At 44.1% G+C, this 19,258-nt stretch overlaps 1 protein-coding gene across 1 annotated transcript in view; it reads left to right on the top strand.

Annotated features, from left to right (window-relative positions):
• ascc3 (activating signal cointegrator 1 complex subunit 3) overlaps positions 1 to 19,258 on the top strand; it is a 158,477-nt gene that overhangs the window by 53,708 nt on the left and 85,511 nt on the right. Inside the window, exons 10-11 of the mRNA XM_085366077.1 lie at positions 10,963 to 11,166; positions 12,681 to 12,821. Coding sequence (XP_085222203.1) covers positions 10,963 to 11,166; positions 12,681 to 12,821 — 345 coding nt within the window. The remainder of the gene's footprint in view (positions 1 to 10,962; positions 11,167 to 12,680; positions 12,822 to 19,258) is intronic.

The raw sequence follows: 19,258 nt of genomic DNA, 5'->3' as shown, positions 1-19,258 counted from the left end.
TACTATACACCGTACACTACATCTATATACTATACACCGTATACTACATCTATATACTATACACCGTACACTACACCTATATACTATACATCTATATACTATACACCGTATACTACATCCATATACTATACACCGTACACTACATCCATATACTATACACCGTACACTACATCCATATACTATACACCGTACACTACATCCATATACTATACACGGTACACTACATCTATATCACTATCACCAGCTTCTGCAGCTCCATCAACAAACATTTGGGCGCACTCTGAGGAGGGGGCATTGGCTTACAGATGAACGAGAGTGCTGTTAAAACAGCGCTATTATTATTATTTTCTGTTAACTGCTTCTATTAACTTACTCATCCTTGTAAAAACGATCGCCGATGGGCTCAGCCTATCAGCAATATTGGATATATTCGTCCAATTTCCCATATCTACACTGTATATGAGTGTAGACTTGTATATAGGTAAAGCATGTATGGACTGTATAACGTCCAATTCCAAATGTCAACTTTTAAATAATGGAATTTAAAATAAGGTGGTAGGAACAGCAGAAGTCTAAACTTCATCCTAAACATTGTGCAGACATGGAGACGCTTTCTTCTCTCTTGTTATTTCACTTTTATTTACATGTTTGAAATAAAAAAATTTCTGTCTAAGAAAAGCTTTTCTTAGACCGAAGCTTATTTTCAGAAGCTTATTTCAGATGGAGATGAGAAGTGTAAAACGTCTCTTCTGGTCTGATCAGTCAGAATGAGCAGTTGTGTTTAAAAGTCATGTGCACGTGGACCTGCGCTCCTGGACCTGTGCATGTGGACCTTTGCATACACACACACACACATTCGTACAGCAGTCTGTTCTCCTTTAAGTGCTTGCAGATACACACACACTCTGATTGATGCATTGCAGACAATTTGAGGTTCAGTGTCTTGCCAAAGGGCACTTTGTCCTGCAAACTGGATTAAACAGGAACAATCTAATGAGTTTTTGATTGGCCCACTCTACCTCCTTAGTTGCAGCCTCGTCCCCATGTATGCTGCATCTTGTTGGCTGAGGAGGAGAGTTACCATCCACACCAGTAGGGGTAATGTGTGTAATGGCAACGGCCACATTAAAGCTGTAAATGTGTTCTATGCACCATGCGTGTTTTGCTGTTATATGTGGCGTGTACACATGCCACTGTTAGTGTTCAGTGTTGACATTGATAGGATGTGTTGGTTCATGGTTTTTGGGCTCACAAGCCTCTTTGCTACTTCAGCAAGTGCTTGTGGATGAAGTGACGGATTACCTCACTGCTATCTCCATCATACTCCTAGCTCTCCATCTCCCTTGTTTGTGCCCTCTTCTTTCGGCTGCTGCTCTGCAGGGAAATGAATGGACCCCCTATTTGCTGCATCTGCATCTCACTCTAACGCTACCTGCCGGGAGAGTTGTTGTGCATGTGTGTGCTTCCCGAGACTCGGGAATTGATGGTGTGTGTGTTTCTGAGTGTGTCTGGCCAGGTCATTTAGTACTCTATATGCAGGCTTGGAACAGGCTGATAAGCTGTTTGCAAAAACTGGCAATTAAAAGTTGATCAGGCTGTCAATTCAAATGGAATGAAATGGAACCAGAAAGTAATTAAAAGGATGGCATGAAAATGACAACAATTATATCTCTTAGCTTCCCATTACCAATGCACACAGGAATTTAATTAGTTTAGCAGCTTATATGGGCTCATATGGTGAGCTTATACAGTAAATGCACAATAACACTAAAAGGCAGCCACCGGACACACAAACACTGATGGCTGTTGTCCATAAAGCACTTTGGCCCCTGCTTTCATATTAAACCCACACAGAGAGAGGCAACACATGTCACATGCAGATATGCTGACTTTTGAACTGGTGCTGGTGGATCATTAATGCAGTCAATGTGGGTACAATTAGTGTGCTTTAAGCAGCAGTGGATTGGTGGAATATTCCCAGACCTCCCAGTTTCCCATATGGCCATAGACTGCATATTTGCTGTGTTAATGAGCCTGTCAGTTTTTATCCTGCTCAGCAAGGTCCAGAATGGCCACCTTCAGCAGCACCGACTGTGTGCGTGCAGCGTTTTCACACAGTCTATGTGATTCTGTATAGAGACTTTTTTCTTCTTCATATGAAGCCAAAGATTGCTCATAGCCCGAGGAGCTTCATATTGGAGAAAATGTTGATTCCTTTTGGATCCAGCTGGGCTTTAAGATTGGTTCTGCCCCAGACTCAAACAGCTGCTCTCATTAGAAACTTTATTTAACCCTGCTGCTGAAAGCTTGACCACAGATGTGTGTGCTCTATATTTGCCAGCTGGGATCTGCAGAGCTCTCCCTCTATTTAAAGTGCATTTAAAGTGGGCACCTCTATTTAAAGTGCCCAATGCCGAGTGCAGCCGGGAACTTTTATTTGTGATGATGCAGACTGATTTCCAACGAAATGAAAAGTTATTGTCTTGGTCTGCATTGGTAATAAAGCGCCGTTGTCACATCCGTGTTTTGGTGTGCGTTGGTAATAAAGCGCCGTTGTCACGTGCGTGTTTTGGTGTGCGTTGGTAATAAAGCGCCGTTGTCACGTGCGTGTTTTGGTGTGCGTTGGTAATAAAGCGCCGTTGTCACGTGCGTGTTTTGGTCTGCATTGGTAATAAAGCGTCGTTGTCACATCCGTGTTTTGGTGTGCGTTGGTAATAAAGCGCCGTTGTCACGTGCGTGTTTTGGTGTGCGTTGGTAATAAAGCGCCGTTGTCACGTGCGTGTTTTGGTGTGCGTTGGTAATAAAGCGCCGTTGTCACGTGCGTGTTTTGGTGTGCGTTGGTAATAAAGCGTCGTTGTCACGTCCGTGTTTTGGTGTGCGTTGGTAATAAAGCGTCGTTGTCACGTGCGTGTTTTGGTCTTTAGTCCTGTACTCCAAAGATGTATCTGGGGAAAGGAGAACAAATGAGCTGTTGGCACTGAATGTGTTTTATTTGAATTTCCACTTGATAAAGTCTTCTCAACTCCTGTCGGCTTAATTAACTTGGCATCTTTCCTGGCAATGTCAGTTTGACTCTTTGGCTCCAAGTCTGCTTTCTGTTGCTGTGACTTAATGTCACAATGATGAGGTCTAACTGATGGACTGTCTGTCTTAACTGCTAGCATTTCTTAGTTGACTAACAAAGTAGTGTAAAACTGAGAGAATCCAGTTTAAATCTGAGGACCAATAAATGGACAATTTCAAACGCTGTATAAACAAAAGCATCTAAAACTATTAGTGTCTTATTATTCCTCCTAGGACCTGGCGTCCACATATGTGGACATTACATTTTGGGTTGTCTAGACCAAAATACTAAATTTTGCTCGGCAAGGGCCTGATATCCACTTACAGGTCCCAATCAGTCCAAATTAAAAATGCATGCCGCGGAAGAGTTCTGGTCTGAGGAGGTTAACCCTTTAAGACCTGGCCGAAACCAGAAGTGACGCAGAAAATGTAGTTTTTTTTTTACCTTCAGGGCCTTATAAGCCTACACTGGTGTTTTTAAAAGTTATGTTGGACTTTATGGTTTTCAGTATAGTTTCTGGGATGCTTAGAACTCAAATTGCACTGCTGAAAATAGTTTATTTTGATGCACATGCTGTTTTTTTTTTTTGGCAAGTTTGCATTATAATATTTATTTTCGTTTTTCCTGCAGTATATAAAAATTGGTGTATCTCAAAAATAAAACTATGAAGACACTCAAAATTTCCCGTGGTTGGAAACTGTGCAACTTTTTTGTATTTACAGTTTTGAGGGATAAGCCTCTTAAATTTCTCTCACTAAAAATATATGTAAAAAAACAAAACAAAAAAAGATTTTCGATTTATGCAGTTACTATGGGCTTAATGCATACATATTATTAAAATTTGGGCTGCACATTGTACTCAACACAGGAGATGAAAAACATTTATAGTAAAGATGTTAAGTATGACATGAAAGCAAGTTACTACAAAAAATAGATTTGCAGCATTTTTCTATAAAGATGACGCTGATGCAGCGCCATCTGGTGGCATAACAAAAAATTAGATTGAATGACCAATACATCTGGTACCAACCAGTGACGAGTAGTCGACCAGCCGCACACATCTGTACTGTTACCAGCTTAGCTTAATACTATGATTGTTTCTGGTCATCCGAAGAACGTCCTGCCACCATGTGATGAATGTTTACGTGGGGCTGAACACTCGACGTTTATAACACAGTTTTAGCACCTCGTGATAGACTTGGTTAATTTGAACTGAGAGTCAAATATTATAATATTCAGACACATGTGGATAAGTATGCTCTGTGTGTGTGTGTGTGGTCGTTCTATGGCACACAGCTTGTTTACATGAGATTAGATTTAATTGTATGACCTAAACTTGAGGAAACAATTTCAAACTTTATGTAGAAAACAGGAAACTAAACTCGGTGCAGGTCACCCAGTTAAAGAGCCGGTATGACAGTAGAGTTCACCGCTTCTGCTTATAGTCAAACCAACACGACAACTTTCATATATGAAAAATGTGATTGGAGGCTTTGATCGACAGCAGGTTGTGATGATTGGCCAAAGTCACTAACCTCCATTACTATAATAGTTTTACATCCATTTTGTCATTAAACAAATGAAAATCTCTGCATGCCAAACTTTAAAATACCGCCCCTTCTGGTCTGACGTGCTCGGACCACGTCGTGTCCAGCTCTCGGTCCAGTCTCCGCCTGCTACAGTTCTTAATGAGGAAGACAAAGCAGGCCTGCTTGTTTGTTACAGCTGGCTAATGCACACTGCATTTTATAGTAACTACCTCCCCACAACGTTGGTATCACACCCTTGAGATATGCTATGGCAGGCACAGCTGGATCTCCAATTGGAAGATGGCATGCATACATTAACATAACAATGTATCTGCAGAGGTTTTAAAGAGAGAATAAAAGCACTAAAGATTTTCAAAGATCATTAAATTATGACAACTTTGTGTTTACAACATGTAAGCTTTACCTCAAGGTGAATACTGGGGCGGGCATGCATTTGCATTAATTAGCATCTTTAAGAAGTGTGGGGACACTGCCGTTTCATTACAACAGAAGAAGTCGATAAATCAAAAAGAGGACTGGGCGCTGGAGTGATCGTTAAGGGTCTGTGGTGGTCACAGAGCCACAGGACGGAGTGCGAGGGTGCTCTCCTAAAGCTTAGTGGTTGGTAATTATAAAGTGAATATTCATAAGTCAGAGTGCAGTGTGCTGGTGCAATAAGACTGAGAACACCATTCAGTTACTGTACTTCTCACTTTGATGAAAATGTGTTTTCCAACACAAACACTTACCTTTACTACTGGGGTCATGGAGGGAGGAGTTTCATTTTACATCTGTATAAACACAGGGTCTTAGCTGCACTCCTCCGAACAGATTCCTCTGATGTTGCTCCTGAAATCTGCTGGAGCCACTCAGGTAACCATACCTGTCAATGCTCATTACCATTGGGACCACTGGGGACCTTCCACACCTGCTCCGCTTCAGCCCCCAGTACCACTTCCTGATGTTCCCGGAGGATTCCCACAGATGTCACTGCTGTGGTCTTCTGTTCCTTGTCAAACACCGCTGTCTTGTTGGTTGGCCAGTATCTGCTTTTTTCTGGGCCACAGGACCTTGGCCTTCAGATGTGTCTCCCAGCAGGAGTTTGGGACTAGTGCTCAGGTTGGTCCTCCTGGTCTTGCAGTCCTGGTGTACTGGTCTATGAACCAGTAGCTGGTGCTTCTGAGCTGCACTGATGCACTCACTCATATGTGCCTACTCAGCTTGGCTGCTTTGATGGCTAAGGGCGAAGCGTCCCTGTGGTGGAGAGGGAGATAATCATCTGGCAGTTTGGGGTTTCTGCGCTCTGAGGTTGACCTCCACTTAAGATAAATGTCAAAGGTCAACTTTTTGGAAAATTACGTAGAATTTTCAAATTTATACCAGGAGGGTTAGCAGAGACGGCCGCAGTATTGTTGAATCTTACATTTTCTTCCAGGCTGTGGCACATTTGCTGTGATCAGTGTTGGGATGGTTACTTTAAAATGTGTTCCATTACAGATTACAGATTACATGCCCCAAAATGTATTTTGTAACGTATTCTGTTACGTTACTCAATGAGAGTAACGTATTCTGAATACTTTGGATTACTTAATATATTATCATGCTTTTTTACAACTACATGAATGTCCTATTGCTGTGTGATTTACTACTATTACTGAAGGTTACTCTCCACACCAACACCAACTAGATGTTTAAATCTTAATATAAATGAGTAACAGTAGGTGCACATTAGGTAAGGCTGCACTTTTTGCAGCGATCTCGTATAGAAACTATTCCACGCGTATATAAAACAGGTCAGCGGCTCCGAACTGTAGTAAAGGGACCTCTGGCTAATACGTCGGGTTCGTGTCGGCTCGTAGCTGAAAACTAGCTTTGCTTTGTTGTCTGGGTCACTTTGCTAGCAGAGACAGAGAGAGGCGTTGAAAGGCTGCTCCAACGGAGCTTATTGTTTCAGAGGAAAACACGAACACAGCGTACAGTCGAGTCTTAACAGCTTACTCACAGCTGGGCTACACTGCCCATCAGGCTGCATTTTTACAGCTATGTCTGTAACACTGAGCCTATTTTTTTATATTAAATAATTTTTTGAACAATAATTTTTACAAATATTTCTTCACGTCATGAATTAAAGCAAACTGTTTATTCACACTGGACAGCTATTTGCTTGCACTTGTATTTATTGTTTAGTAAATAGATATATATGGAAAGCCTGTGATAGACCAGCACAGTCAGCTTTTTGCCCTATCACAGCTGGGATAGGCTCCGTGTCCAGCTGGGCTCTGGTAGCGCACACTGACCAGTGAAATCACCGATGTTTGTGCTCATAAATTAAGGCGTTATTTATGGTGATGATATTATTATGTTAATTAGTCCCGGTTAGTAACTCTGGCCCAAAATGTCCAAGCTGTCACACGTAAGCATTCACAGCTATACCGGTGTCCTCATCACAAGCCTGTGGGCCCCCACCCTACCTCGCTGAAACCTCAGCCACTTACTGCTTCCAGCTTAAGTGGACTCTAATAAAGTTGCTCTTTGATGCATTAATAACTTCTTCCCTTCTGGGCTGCGGGGCCAACTTCCGAACAGCACTCTGCATATCCTTGCCTGACATGCACATCTTTAATTATTTCTTTCTGTGAGGGTTGGATTGAAACGAGGGGAACGGGAAAGTGATGACATATTTCTAATGAATCCTTGAAAAAATAATACTGCTGTCTAAGCTTAAGGCATCCTGAAGAAGCCTTAGTGAGAGAAGTGGAGCACAGAAGAAAGGAGGAGCACTCCAAGTTTTATTATCTGTACTGGTCAGCTGGCTCAATGAGAACTTAGAATGAGAATTATGTTATTAGAAGTCTATCATTCTATATTATAATTATGCAAATAGAATTCTATAATTCCATTTCAATTCTATTTAATTCTATTTTATTTATACAGCACCAACAACAGCAGTCGCCTCAAGGTGCTTTATAATGTAAGGTAGAATAATACACAATAATACATCCAGAGAACAATCAAATGACCCCCTGTGAGCAAGCACTTTGGTGACGTGGCAAGGAAACGTCCTCAACATCACCCAGCCATCCTGTTTCCCCGGCTGCTTGGGGCAGGCTCCCGGGGGCCAGCTAGCGGGGCCTATGCTGCCTTCGGCTGCACCAGCTACAGGGGCCTGGCTAGCTTCAGGTGTATCAATTCAGTAATCCTGGCCTCCAGAGCTGCAAATATGCTACATTTATTACAGGTATCATTACTGCTAAAGGAGGCCGAGGAGTAACTAGCATCTGACATCAGTCTGCCCCAGAGCAGCTGTGGCTACACCTGTAGCTGCCTCCACCAGTGAGTGAATGTGAGAGTGAATGAATAGTGGAATTGTAAAGCTCTTTGAGGGTCTCGAAAAGCGCTATATAGATGCAGTCCATCATCATTATTATTATTATTATTATTATTATTATTACAATGAGAAGGAAAGTGCAGGAGGGACAGGTGAAGAGGCCATGCTGCTAGCCAGTCGGCTACGAGCTAAGCTAAGCTAGTGAAACAGTAAAGTTAGGGAGTGAGTACACAGAGAGTGTGCTTCGGATGAAGCACGTGAGGATTATACTATGAAATAAGAAGTTATTTATACACAAAAACACCACTGTGTGTTGGAACAGGAAGTGACACTCCACTACAGAGAGAGACAACACCAAGTCACCATGTCACACATCACATGACCTCTTTTTTATTCTCATACACATCACCTGCCTCCTGCTGTGGATCAACATCAGAGAAACATTTAAAAGTACAGATACACACCTTTCATCATCTGATGAAAGCGCATATCGTTTGTTTGCACCTCAGTCTCAGTAACCATCATGTAAGTCAGTCTTCATGTTATTGTACCTGAGTTAAATTTGTTTCCACAGTCCTTACACCACTCTCTTTTCCACACTGAGTGGAAATGTATTTGTATCTGTGAGTGAAAACACAAACTGTAGATGAGAAGTATTGTGTTCACAATGCTTTCATACAGGATCTGAGATGCTGTCAGTGTGTCGTCACGTCCCTGTGCGAGTCAGGGACAGTGGCTTTTACGCCCTATGATAATCTCATTTGCACTTCATAACCGTGTTTCTGTTTTCAGGAAGCATTCTCACTGCTGACAGTAACCCACAGGCTGAGCACTCTTTATCACTCTCAGCTTAAAGTCACTGTTTAAAATCATTATTATTGTGTGTGTGTAAAATGTGTGCGTGTGTGTGTTTGTACTGTGTGTGTGTGTGTGTGTGTGTGCGTGTGTGTGTGTTTGTTCTTTCAAAAGTCGCATCCATGAGAGGAAACGGTTTTATTCACATTTCTCATGGTTGCTTTTCTAGAAGGAAAAGCCTCACCTGTGTGTAGTGTGTGTGTGTGTGTGTGTGTGTGTGTGTGTGTGTGTGTGTGTGTGTGTGTGTGTTTGTACTGTGTGTGTGTGTGTAGTGTGTGTGTGTGTGTGTGTGTGTAGTGTGTGTGTGTGTGTGTGTGTGTGTGTGTGTGTGTGTGTGTGTGTGTGTAGTGTGTGTGTGTGTGTGTGTGTGTGTGTGTGTGTGTGTGTGTGTGTGTTTGTACTGTGTGTGTGTGTGTGTGTGTGTGTTTGTACTGTGTGTGTGTGTGTGTGTGTGTGTGTGTGTGTGTGTGTGTGTGTTTGTACTGTGTGTGTGTGTGTGTGTGTGTGTGTGTGTTTGTACTGTGTGTGTGTGTGTTTGTACTGTGTGTGTGTGTGTGTGTGTGTGTGTGTTTGTACTGTGTGTGTGTGTGTGTGTGTGTGTGTTTGTACTGTGTGTGTGTGTGTGTGTGTGTGTGTGTGTGTGTTTGTACTGTGTGTGTGTGTGTGTGTGTGTGTGTGTGTGTGTGTGTGGCACCACCTGTCCTTCACAGTGGGCGTTTCCGTCCTTATCAGAGGCAGTGTAGATTGAGGGCCATCACCCACACTCTGTTGCCATGGTGAAGGCGGACAGAGGCCAGGTTGAGTGGCAGCTCGTCTCAGCACTCGTCCTCCTTCATGCTTTTTAATTTTCCAGTTTGTGTTCACACTGAGTCACTGACACGGGCTGTAACTGATCACCTGTCCGTACTGCATGTCAGGAGTCTGCAGCATGTTTCTGTCATAAAAAATGCAGTTGCCAGCGACTGCACTGAATAGTTGGCATTGGCCCAGATCTAGTTGCCAAGGGCAACCCATCCTGAGCTGCGTCAGTGCCTACCAGGGTTTGTTGTACAGGTACGGCCCTAAGTCTTTATTTAGTTTAACGGCACAACCAGAATCTGCTCAGTTTATCTGAACCCAAAATACCACAAGAATCACAGTCACAGCCACAGTGGGGGTCATCACAGTGGGCGGGATTCAAATAGCCTGCCTTTTATTTAGCAGAAAGGAGCGTGTTGACCTGCAGAATTAGTCAGTGCGCATGCATTATGAATTCAGATTTTAACATTAAATATACATGGGTGTTGCCAGTTTGATGGAGAATATGTGTACGGTGGTTTTGTGCTGACAGTAGAAAAGCAATGTCTTCTGGCACACGCGGTGCCCGTCAGTCAGAACGCCACGTCTCAGATTCATGGCCTGCATATGCAGAAGCTTCACGTCTGCACAGATGTGATGGAACAAGTGCAGCACAGTGATTCTGTTGGTCTCTTCAGAATAAATGACAAACGACATCAGTGGCTTCAGACAGGAATTAGCAGCATTATTGCTTTATTATTACTCAGCCACATGGATCATGTTGATGCATGGATAGAAATTCAATGTAACCTGACCATGTTATATCTAAACATGGGCAGCACCTCATCAGTCAGTGTGCTAACATTTTATTGAAAATAGAAAGTTCAGAAGTATTCACACCGTGTGTGTGAAAGTCCTGCGAGCTTCACTGCAGCCAGGTCAGACTGCACAGGCCAACCTTAGCCTCTGTGCTTCAGTGTGTTAGTGAGTCCCAGTACAGCTTATAGTCCCAGTACAGCTTATAGTCCCAGTATAAGTGTCATGGTGAAGACTTCCCTCCCTCCTCTCCTGTGCCAGTGTTTCAAAGGTGCTTATCACTAATCCTTATTTGTTACAAAGTGATAAAATGATACACTGACTGTTAGCGTCTACATTCCTGTTGCATATCAAAGGGTGGGAGCTTGTGTGTGAGGGGGGCAGGGGGCGGGACCTCATATGTCCACACCCACTACAGCACACATGTGGGTTGCAAATACATCTCCTGTGTCTGTGGTCCTTTGGTGTTTGTTTGACAGACACTCTGTGCGCTGACACGGGTCGGTCACAAAGTAACAGCACTGCTGATCACACATATTCGAACACGTGGTTTTCAGGGGTCATAATTCTGTGTGCTTGTCTTATTTCCACAGATTGGGCAGCTGGTGTTCAAGGGCATGAAGCGCCTGAACAGGATTCAGTCCATAGTGTTCGAGACGGCCTACAACACCAATGAGAACCTCCTGATCTGTGCTCCAACCGGTGCTGGCAAGACCAACATCGCCATGCTGACAGTTCTCCATGAAATCCGTCAGCACTTGCAGCCCGGTGGCGTCATTAAGAAAGATGAATTCAAGGTGCGATGCACACATCAGCTACACTTATTAGTGCTGTTTATGCTGAAACGGCTGTAGTGTACTGATCTGTCAAGGAAAGATGTCTTTGTGATAACTGCTTCCTGTTTGTAGTGTCACTCCGGCTCGGAGCCTTTGAACACGAGTCCTGGAGATTCAGTTTGCTCCCTGGTGAAGTTTCACACAAGCCCTGCAGGGATTCAGATCACTCGCTGAGATTTCAGGCAGGGAGTTAATAGGACTGCTCTGATAGGTTGAAGTCAAGGGGAGCTGGAGTCATGGGACTTCCTTTAAGATGCTTAGTTTGTTCGGTTGATTTGAACAGTTTGCGTGTTGTTTCACTCCAGTAATGACGTTTCCCTGGATTGTCTTGTGAGTCTGAAAGGATCTACAGCACTGATGATGCTAAATACTAAAGCAGTCAGTGTAACGGTACCATCTCATGCTGTCACTGCTGAGAAGGAAACGAACGACAAGCATCAACAGACAGGAAGTGTAAGGGGAGAGCGGTGGGCTGCTGGCACCGCCCACCAAACCATTACTCTGATAGGTACCAAAGCAGGTTCAGGGGTGTAGTTCTGACTTTGGGTCGAGTGTCCCCTTAACTCTTGTGAGAAGTGTACGTTATTACAATCAGCCAATGGCATTTCAGGGATGGAAAACTGCAGCACTTTGAGTTTCCTGCCTACAGCTGTTACAGTTCACATCTACTGAGGGACTAAGTGTAACTTTGCCACATGTGACAGAGATGTGATGTTTCATAAAACAGCCTTTGTATTAAAGGTTGATGCTAAATGCCTTTTAAACATGTTCATTCACAGAAATGAGCCTGCATTTAATGTGGGCGGAGCTAATCGGCCTGCATGTTCACACACCCGACACGGTTTATGTGTATGAATGCGTCTGTGCTGAGCAAAGACAACGTAGTCTCTGCTGTTTTCTTCAGAGGCTGAAGCTGAGCCGATGACTGAGTGATGATTTGTTATCAAATTTGATTGGTGAATAATGATGACCTCATTATTATGATCAGCTGTTCATGAATGTGTGCGCTGTAAAGCCACGCGGCGCTCGTCCACCCAGTCTCTGTAGTTCATCTGTCAGTGCTGGGTTAGAAAAGCAGAAGATCGCGGTGGTCAAAATGACAAATAGCAACAGTTGGAAACAGACTCTGAAACACTGGCAGTGCTGACAGCTTGGTCTAAAAGCACTGGTCTTAAACCCAGTGTCAGATCCACACACACATCAATAACGCAGACAGTCTTTGTTCTGTATAAAAGCTCGTACACTGACAAACACCAGCAGTGACAAAAGCTGCTTTTCATACATCACCATTACATTTTATCCATGCGAGCGCTGTGACATTTCACAATAAACTGATTTGTGCTGGTAGCTGGGGAACAAATGATGCTGCCCCTCTTTGCTCATTTATCACCACAGTGTCCTTTCAGCCCCGTCTACAACCTTGCTCCACTCTCTCTCCTCCACTCACATTCATTTCCACGCCGCTCTCTCTGTAGATCGTATATGTGGCTCCCATGAAAGCCTTGGCGGCTGAGATGACGAACTACTTTGGTAAGCGGCTGGAGCCACTGGGCATCACTGTGAAAGAACTCACTGGAGACATGCAGCTTACCAAAGGAGAGATCCTTCGAACACAGGTATACACACACACACACACACACACACACACACACACACACACACAGCTCACTACACAAAACAAGCTAACTCTGCCTGCTACCCTTACACGTCCTCTAGCACTCCAGCTGGATCGGGTTAGGACATCGTCCTTAGAGTGAATCTGTACACACTGAGCTTATTACTCACCTGTAAATCTGATCATCATCACATGTGCAGGTCATGGGTGAAAGCACGCTGTGTAACAGAGCACAGTGAGCGTTCATATCTGTTATTGTTATGGTCACTGTGTGTGTGTGTGTGTGTGTGTGCGTGTGCGTGTGTGTGTGCGTGTGTGTCTGTGTGCGTGTGTGTGTGCGTGCGTGCGTGTGTGTCTGTGTGTGTGTGTGCGTGCGTGCGTGTGTGTCTGTGTGTGTGTGTGTGTGCGTGTGTGTGTGTGTGTGTGTGTGTGTGTGTGTGTGTGTGTGTGTGTGTGTGTGTGACAAAGTCTGACATTGAAAGGACTTTAATAGGTGGCTCATACACACATGTAACAATGTTACACTGACGGTCCAGGTTCAGGGCTGTACTGTGGATTTAGGTTGAGGGGTGTTGGATGAACCCTGTGCTGTAAAGTCAGGCTGTACTCAGACATACTCTCCTGCTGATGGTGGGATATGTAGGCAGAACTCAGATCTAAAACAAGAACATTGGTCCAGTAACACTCTGCGTGTCAAATAAATAAATAAGACTCGTTTTTAATTTGGTCAAATGTTGCGTCAAGATCATCTCCTCGTGCACCTCTGTCGGCGTGCACGTTACACAGTCCTGCTCTGTCGCTGTGCTTTTGCCTCTCGTATAAAGGTGTTCTCATTTACTCATTTTGGAGACACATAGGTGATGTGGGGAGGCAGATCTGGTGAATAATGCAGGTGCTGAGTAGTGAAAATGCTGAGGGTGGATGGATGAATGATCGGTGTCATCCATCCACCCTCCCTCCACTTATCCTCATCAGGGTCACAGGGGGCTGGATCTGTCCCGGGCAGCAGTCACGGCCAGCACACAGACAGACACACATGTGAACTTGCATTCACACCTCTGGGCAATATGAACCCATTCAGTATCCTAACCCCACTAACTGCATGTCTTTGGATTATGGGAGGAAGCTGGAGTATAGTCTGATCAGGCAAAGCATCATGACTACCTGCTAAATCGTGCTAAGCTGTGAGGCGGGGCTTCCACAGATCAGGCGCGTCTGTCCAGCACAGGAGGCCAAGTCAAAGCCAGCTTGTTGTTGTGCTCCTCAAAGTGTTCCTGAACCGTCTTTGCTTTGTGGCAGGAAGCTTAATCCTTCAGTGTGCTGAGAGAGGCCCCAGCATCAGGGAGTGCAGGGGGTTAGTGGTTTGCTACAGAGACGGTGAACCCATGCTGTCATGCTAAACTGCTAGCAAGTTTCCCAGTGAGTTTAAGCTACACTGATGCTATTCTATGTTTTTCATGATTCTAGTTAAACCTGTTGCTTGTTCACCACCTGTATTTAGACCTCTGTGTGAATACAGATGCAATGTAGCAAGAAAGCCAGAGATGAGTCTGTGTCTCAGCATTTACAAGTGTTGAAGCCAAATGCTTTGTTATTGTGCAGCGTACGTCAGCCTGCTCGCCTGTGTTCAGCCGGTCTGTGCACCACCACGCTGTGCTGTTAGTGAACGAGCAGCAGACAGCAGGGTGCACTGTCTGTTTAAATACAGAACTGACCCATACAAATGCAGTTTAACTGCTGTTTGTTATGAATATGGCAGACGCTGTGTCCTGGACTACATGCAGGAAACAGCCGGTGTGAATAATGACGCATGTTCACTTCTTAAGCTGAATTTCATGTTTAGTAAGTTTAATAAGTGAAATGCTGGTGGCATTTTAATTGTAATGTTTCTTTAGGTTAAAGAGGATGAAGCCAAAGAAAAGATGATGATGAGAGAGTTTAGTCCTGTGGCTGTGAGAGACGTCGAGGCTGTTGGACCTGAACGACACTTGGAGCGGGAACACTGGGAAAACCTGCATATCTGTTAAATCCAAAGGAGTTGGATTTAACAGATCGCACAGCTCAGATTTACCCTTCATAAGTCTCATGGGACTTATGAGCACAAAGTGTGTGTGTGTCTGAAATGAGGCCAATTCCAGCTAATCTGAAGGTGTTTTAAAACTGCATTTCCATCAGGTCATATGATGAGATTACACAAAGAGACTGATTAGTCAGATTCAGAGCAGCTCTGCAGCACTGCTTCACTTTGAGCTCTCTCTAATGCCTCCGTTTCACCGGCTTATTTGTCGTGCATTTGCACAAAGTGTTGAGTGCAGAGCTGAATCCACGGTTAGTGGGCCCGAGTGATGTCATGCTCTGTAACCTTGGTTTGTTGCGTCTCCCCTCGGTCCCATCGCTCCTTTCATCGCACACCTTTGATGTTGATAGCAGAGTGGGCTTTCTGCCGGGACAGTGTAAGGACGGGAAGCAAATACTTCTAAGAACTTGTGCTTTATGAAACTTGCATGTTGTGCCCTTTGACCTTCATCGGGATCATTACACAACCATCGTCAAAAGCAGCACATCAGGTAAAAGAAGGAAAATCACCACTGTCGTACTGGATCAGGATGTCCTGGATCTCCTTCTCAGAGGTCTCATCCACATCCTTCTGGTAGTATGCAAGCAGGGCTGTGGACATGGCTGGTGTAGATCTGTGCGGTGCCACGCTCCACCGCTCCGCAGCACTGGCTCCAGAAGCTTGTTCTGGAGCGTAGCAGGCTCCACCCTCTCCTCAGGTCTGCCGTTCACCCTGATCAGGACGTCCCCCTCCTGCACTGGGAAACTGCTGTGGTGGGTTTTACGTCCAAACACCTGGACGGACTCCAGAGGACCGTCAGCTGGCATGTTTCTGAAGCACACAAAGACACCACTTAGTTTCTGATTCTGCGAGGAGGAGGGAAACGTGCACCGATGAACCTGCAAGAGAGGGAACCAGTGCATGGTGGAAAGCCAGCCTCACCGCTCCTGAGGGACGACTCGGTGCCCTCGCGCCTGCAGCAATATCACGTATTATTGTGAGTATCAGTGCCTGGATGTCTCTGCGACCTCACGGGTCAGAAACGTTCTTTGAAAGTGAAAGTGAAGGATGCATTTCATGAGTTTGTGAAAGGATGAATCACGTTTGTCTCCCTCACTGTGCGTGTCCAAACCTGAAAACAAAGCAAACCCCAGAGTTGTGACTCAGAGGGAAAAGCGTAGCTGCTTTGGATTGGCGTGGCTTCATATAAAAACATGACAGTGTAATGATTGTAGGATACGAGCACTCTGCTGCTCTTCTCTACTGGTCACTTTCCTTTTTATTTTATTCCTCCCACTCGTCAAATCCAGCGTCATCCACTCACTAAGCAGCAGGAGAGAGCAGCAGTTCCCACTGAAATGATTTTCCACATCAGAGTGTAACGACGTGCGCGCTCGCACAGACTCGTGCACACAGAGTGGAGCTTTGAGAAGGTTCTCATTACAGTTGGCCTTGACAGGCTGTTAGTTGTTAACATATCACAATGTAGTGAACGTTTTTCTCTAACCGACCCACTCCATCGTCCACCCGCCCACCTCAACCTCCTACGTGCTCCTCTCCCTGTAACGGCAGAGTTACTATGGAAACAGAAAGAGTTTTGCCATGTGGAAGCCAGCGTGGTTTGGACGGCATGCGGGGACGTCCGGGCACCTTTGCTCTGTCCAGAGGGGAGACATGAGTTAATGACAGTGAGGAAGGAGCAGCGACGCAGCTTTCTGAAACAGCAGCGAGTGTGAGAATGAGTCCGTGTTTCCTGGTCGAGGGAAAAAGCAAAACAGGCTCCATGAACTGGGTTCAAACAAGAACAAACTGCAGGTCGGTGAAACTGTAAAGACAGAGCCCATCAAAGCAGCTGAAGAAAGATCAAGTCATTACTGAAATGCCGTGCTGGACTGAGTCACGGCACTTACTGTAACCATCAGTCAAGTGATCATCGCTTGTCTGATGCTCTCTCAGCGATGTCAGTAATTAGTATTTAAGTGCTGAGAGTTGGCGAGATGTGTCGTGCCGTTGCTGCACGTGTCCGTGCTAACCTTAGCTCGCACCAGCGAGCAACAATCTTCCTCCCACTCAGGCAGCGACCTGCAGGGATGCACGGGGATGTGCATGTAGCTGCAGCTGCCCTTCCTGCAGATTAAAACTCCAGCTATTATCTGTTTAAGTACATGTTTGTGGTAGTCAGAGACGGTAACGAGTAAAGTAAGGGATTACTATTGCAAAAACGGTAATTAGATTACCGTTACTTTCCCGTAGGAACGCTGCGTTACTGCGTTACTAAAACCGTGATTTTTCTGCGAGAATGTCTCATGACAGTGACGTAAGCGAGTGCGACGTTCGTGACAACAGCTGTGTGCAGATCAACAATGGATCACATATCGAGTGCAGAGAGAGTATGAGCGTGCAGCGTTTAAAGCGTGGAAGTACTGACCTTACTTTGAGTTTGATTCCATAAAAAGTGACAAAAACATTAGTGTCCGCCGTGCGTGGGAAGAAAACTTCTTTTTACAGCGAAAAAAACCTAAACTTCCAACAAGCACCTATGGAACGCCAGGACTGCCATAATTAATTAAATGTGTCAATAATTAATTAAAATTGGAATTAATTAATTATGTTTCTTTTCCAAATATTTATTTATAAGTGACTTATGTATGTATGTATGTATATATATGTATATATTGTACTATTCTTAGTTAGCGTATTGTCTGTCTTGTCTTAATGTTGGTTTAAAATGGAGCACTGTAACAAAAAATAATTTCCCCCAGGGATCAATAAAGTATTCTGATTCTGATTCTGATTAAATAAATAGTTATGACACATGTAATTAATTAATTATTGACACATTTAATTAATTATTTATGTATTTCACATTTTAATTAATTATTGACACATTTAATTAATTATTTAATGATATATTTATTTATTTCATTTTGGCAGTCCTGACGCCTGGCTCTCGTCATGAAATAATTTTATCTGTCAGCCTCACCCATCAAACTCAGGGGGCGGGGTTAACGCTGCCCATGCAGCTTCTCTAACATTTGATTGGTTGCCGTGCAAAGTAAGTCAAAACAGGTCGATCCTAGAAAATCGATTGCTTGTGTAGACTTGGGGCAGCCAGTTATCCCAGAATGCAGATCAAATCACAAGCAGCAATGGTGGTGGTGTAGTTTTAAAATACCCCGTTTTTCTGTCACCAGCTACACTTTTAACAGTGTTTTAGCCGCGAATGTCGCGACGTATGTCTGGTCAGGTTGTCAACATAGAACATGTTTGCAAAAGTGCTCAGATGTTTTCAGAGATTTCACTAGCTCTGCTAACAGTTAGCATGCAGAGTGCACCGAGGGGGTTACGTTAACCGGTTTGTTTACATATTCCACTCTCCGTGTTCCACATGTTGCATTCGCAGATTCTCATTTTCACCGAACGATCGTCTCTTTCCGCCTGGTCTTGTGTCTCTGTGCTTCTGTAACATAAAGAACGAGCTGACATTTTTCTCACGAAACCAGCGATCAGCTCAACAGACCCTCAGTTTACCTGCATGCATCCTCCTCCTCATCTGTCAGCTGTTTAACACCTGCTGCTAATTCAAGAAACACGCCTAGTTACCTGGTGATAGTCACAGTTTAACTGGGCAGCCGGTGCTCGATATAAAGCAATGTCAGCGCATTTTTCTGCACAAGATAAGTAAATATAGTGTTTTCCCCGAGCGCAGAGCTGCTGGAGCTCGTTTCCTTACAGAGCACTTTATAGGCGAACCAGCTTTATCAGCGGCTGATGTCCAATCACCAGCACACAGCTTTCAAACCTCAGCTGAGTTTTAGCTCTCAGTGGTTAAACGCTGGACTTCATTCACTCAGGTTCTGTCTGTCGGGTCACGTTTACTTCGCTGTTTTATTTACAACTGAGCAAATCGGTTTGGCTGAGGTTAAAGTTACGTTTCATAACTGCATAGTTTCACAGACGTTTAATGGTTCACTGGCACATGTGTTAGACTGAACTATCATCTAAATATCATCTGTTTTTTAATAGTTATTCAACTGTATTCTAAGCACCAGCTGTCTGTTAGAATGTGATTTTTTTTCTCTCTCTGTTGGCAGAGGTATAAAAATGCGCAGGAAATTCTGACGTGCATGGCAAACTTCACCGACGATATTTAGGGAGGAATAAACACACATCAAACATAAATGAACCATTTGTCTGTCTCCATAATTGAGAGCATTTTCTCTTCTTATGTCAACACTCTCTCTCTTTTTTTTTCTTTTTTTTTGCTTTTTCGGTCATGTTATGTTTACCTGTCAAAGGCTTGTTACAAACTATGAAACACATCGTGCAGACTTCTGGATGTTAGAAGAAAACTAATACTGCTCATGAATGAGACTAAAGGC

This window comes from Diplotaxodon limnothrissa, linkage group LG11 (assembly GCF_057381915.1).
Source record: "Diplotaxodon limnothrissa isolate DT_005_m linkage group LG11, D_limnothrissa_male_GT1.1, whole genome shotgun sequence".
In the NCBI taxonomy this organism is placed as follows: domain Eukaryota; kingdom Metazoa; phylum Chordata; class Actinopteri; order Cichliformes; family Cichlidae; genus Diplotaxodon; species Diplotaxodon limnothrissa.
Note: the sequence above shows the minus strand (reverse complement) of the source record. Positions and strands in the feature narration are given on the sequence as shown.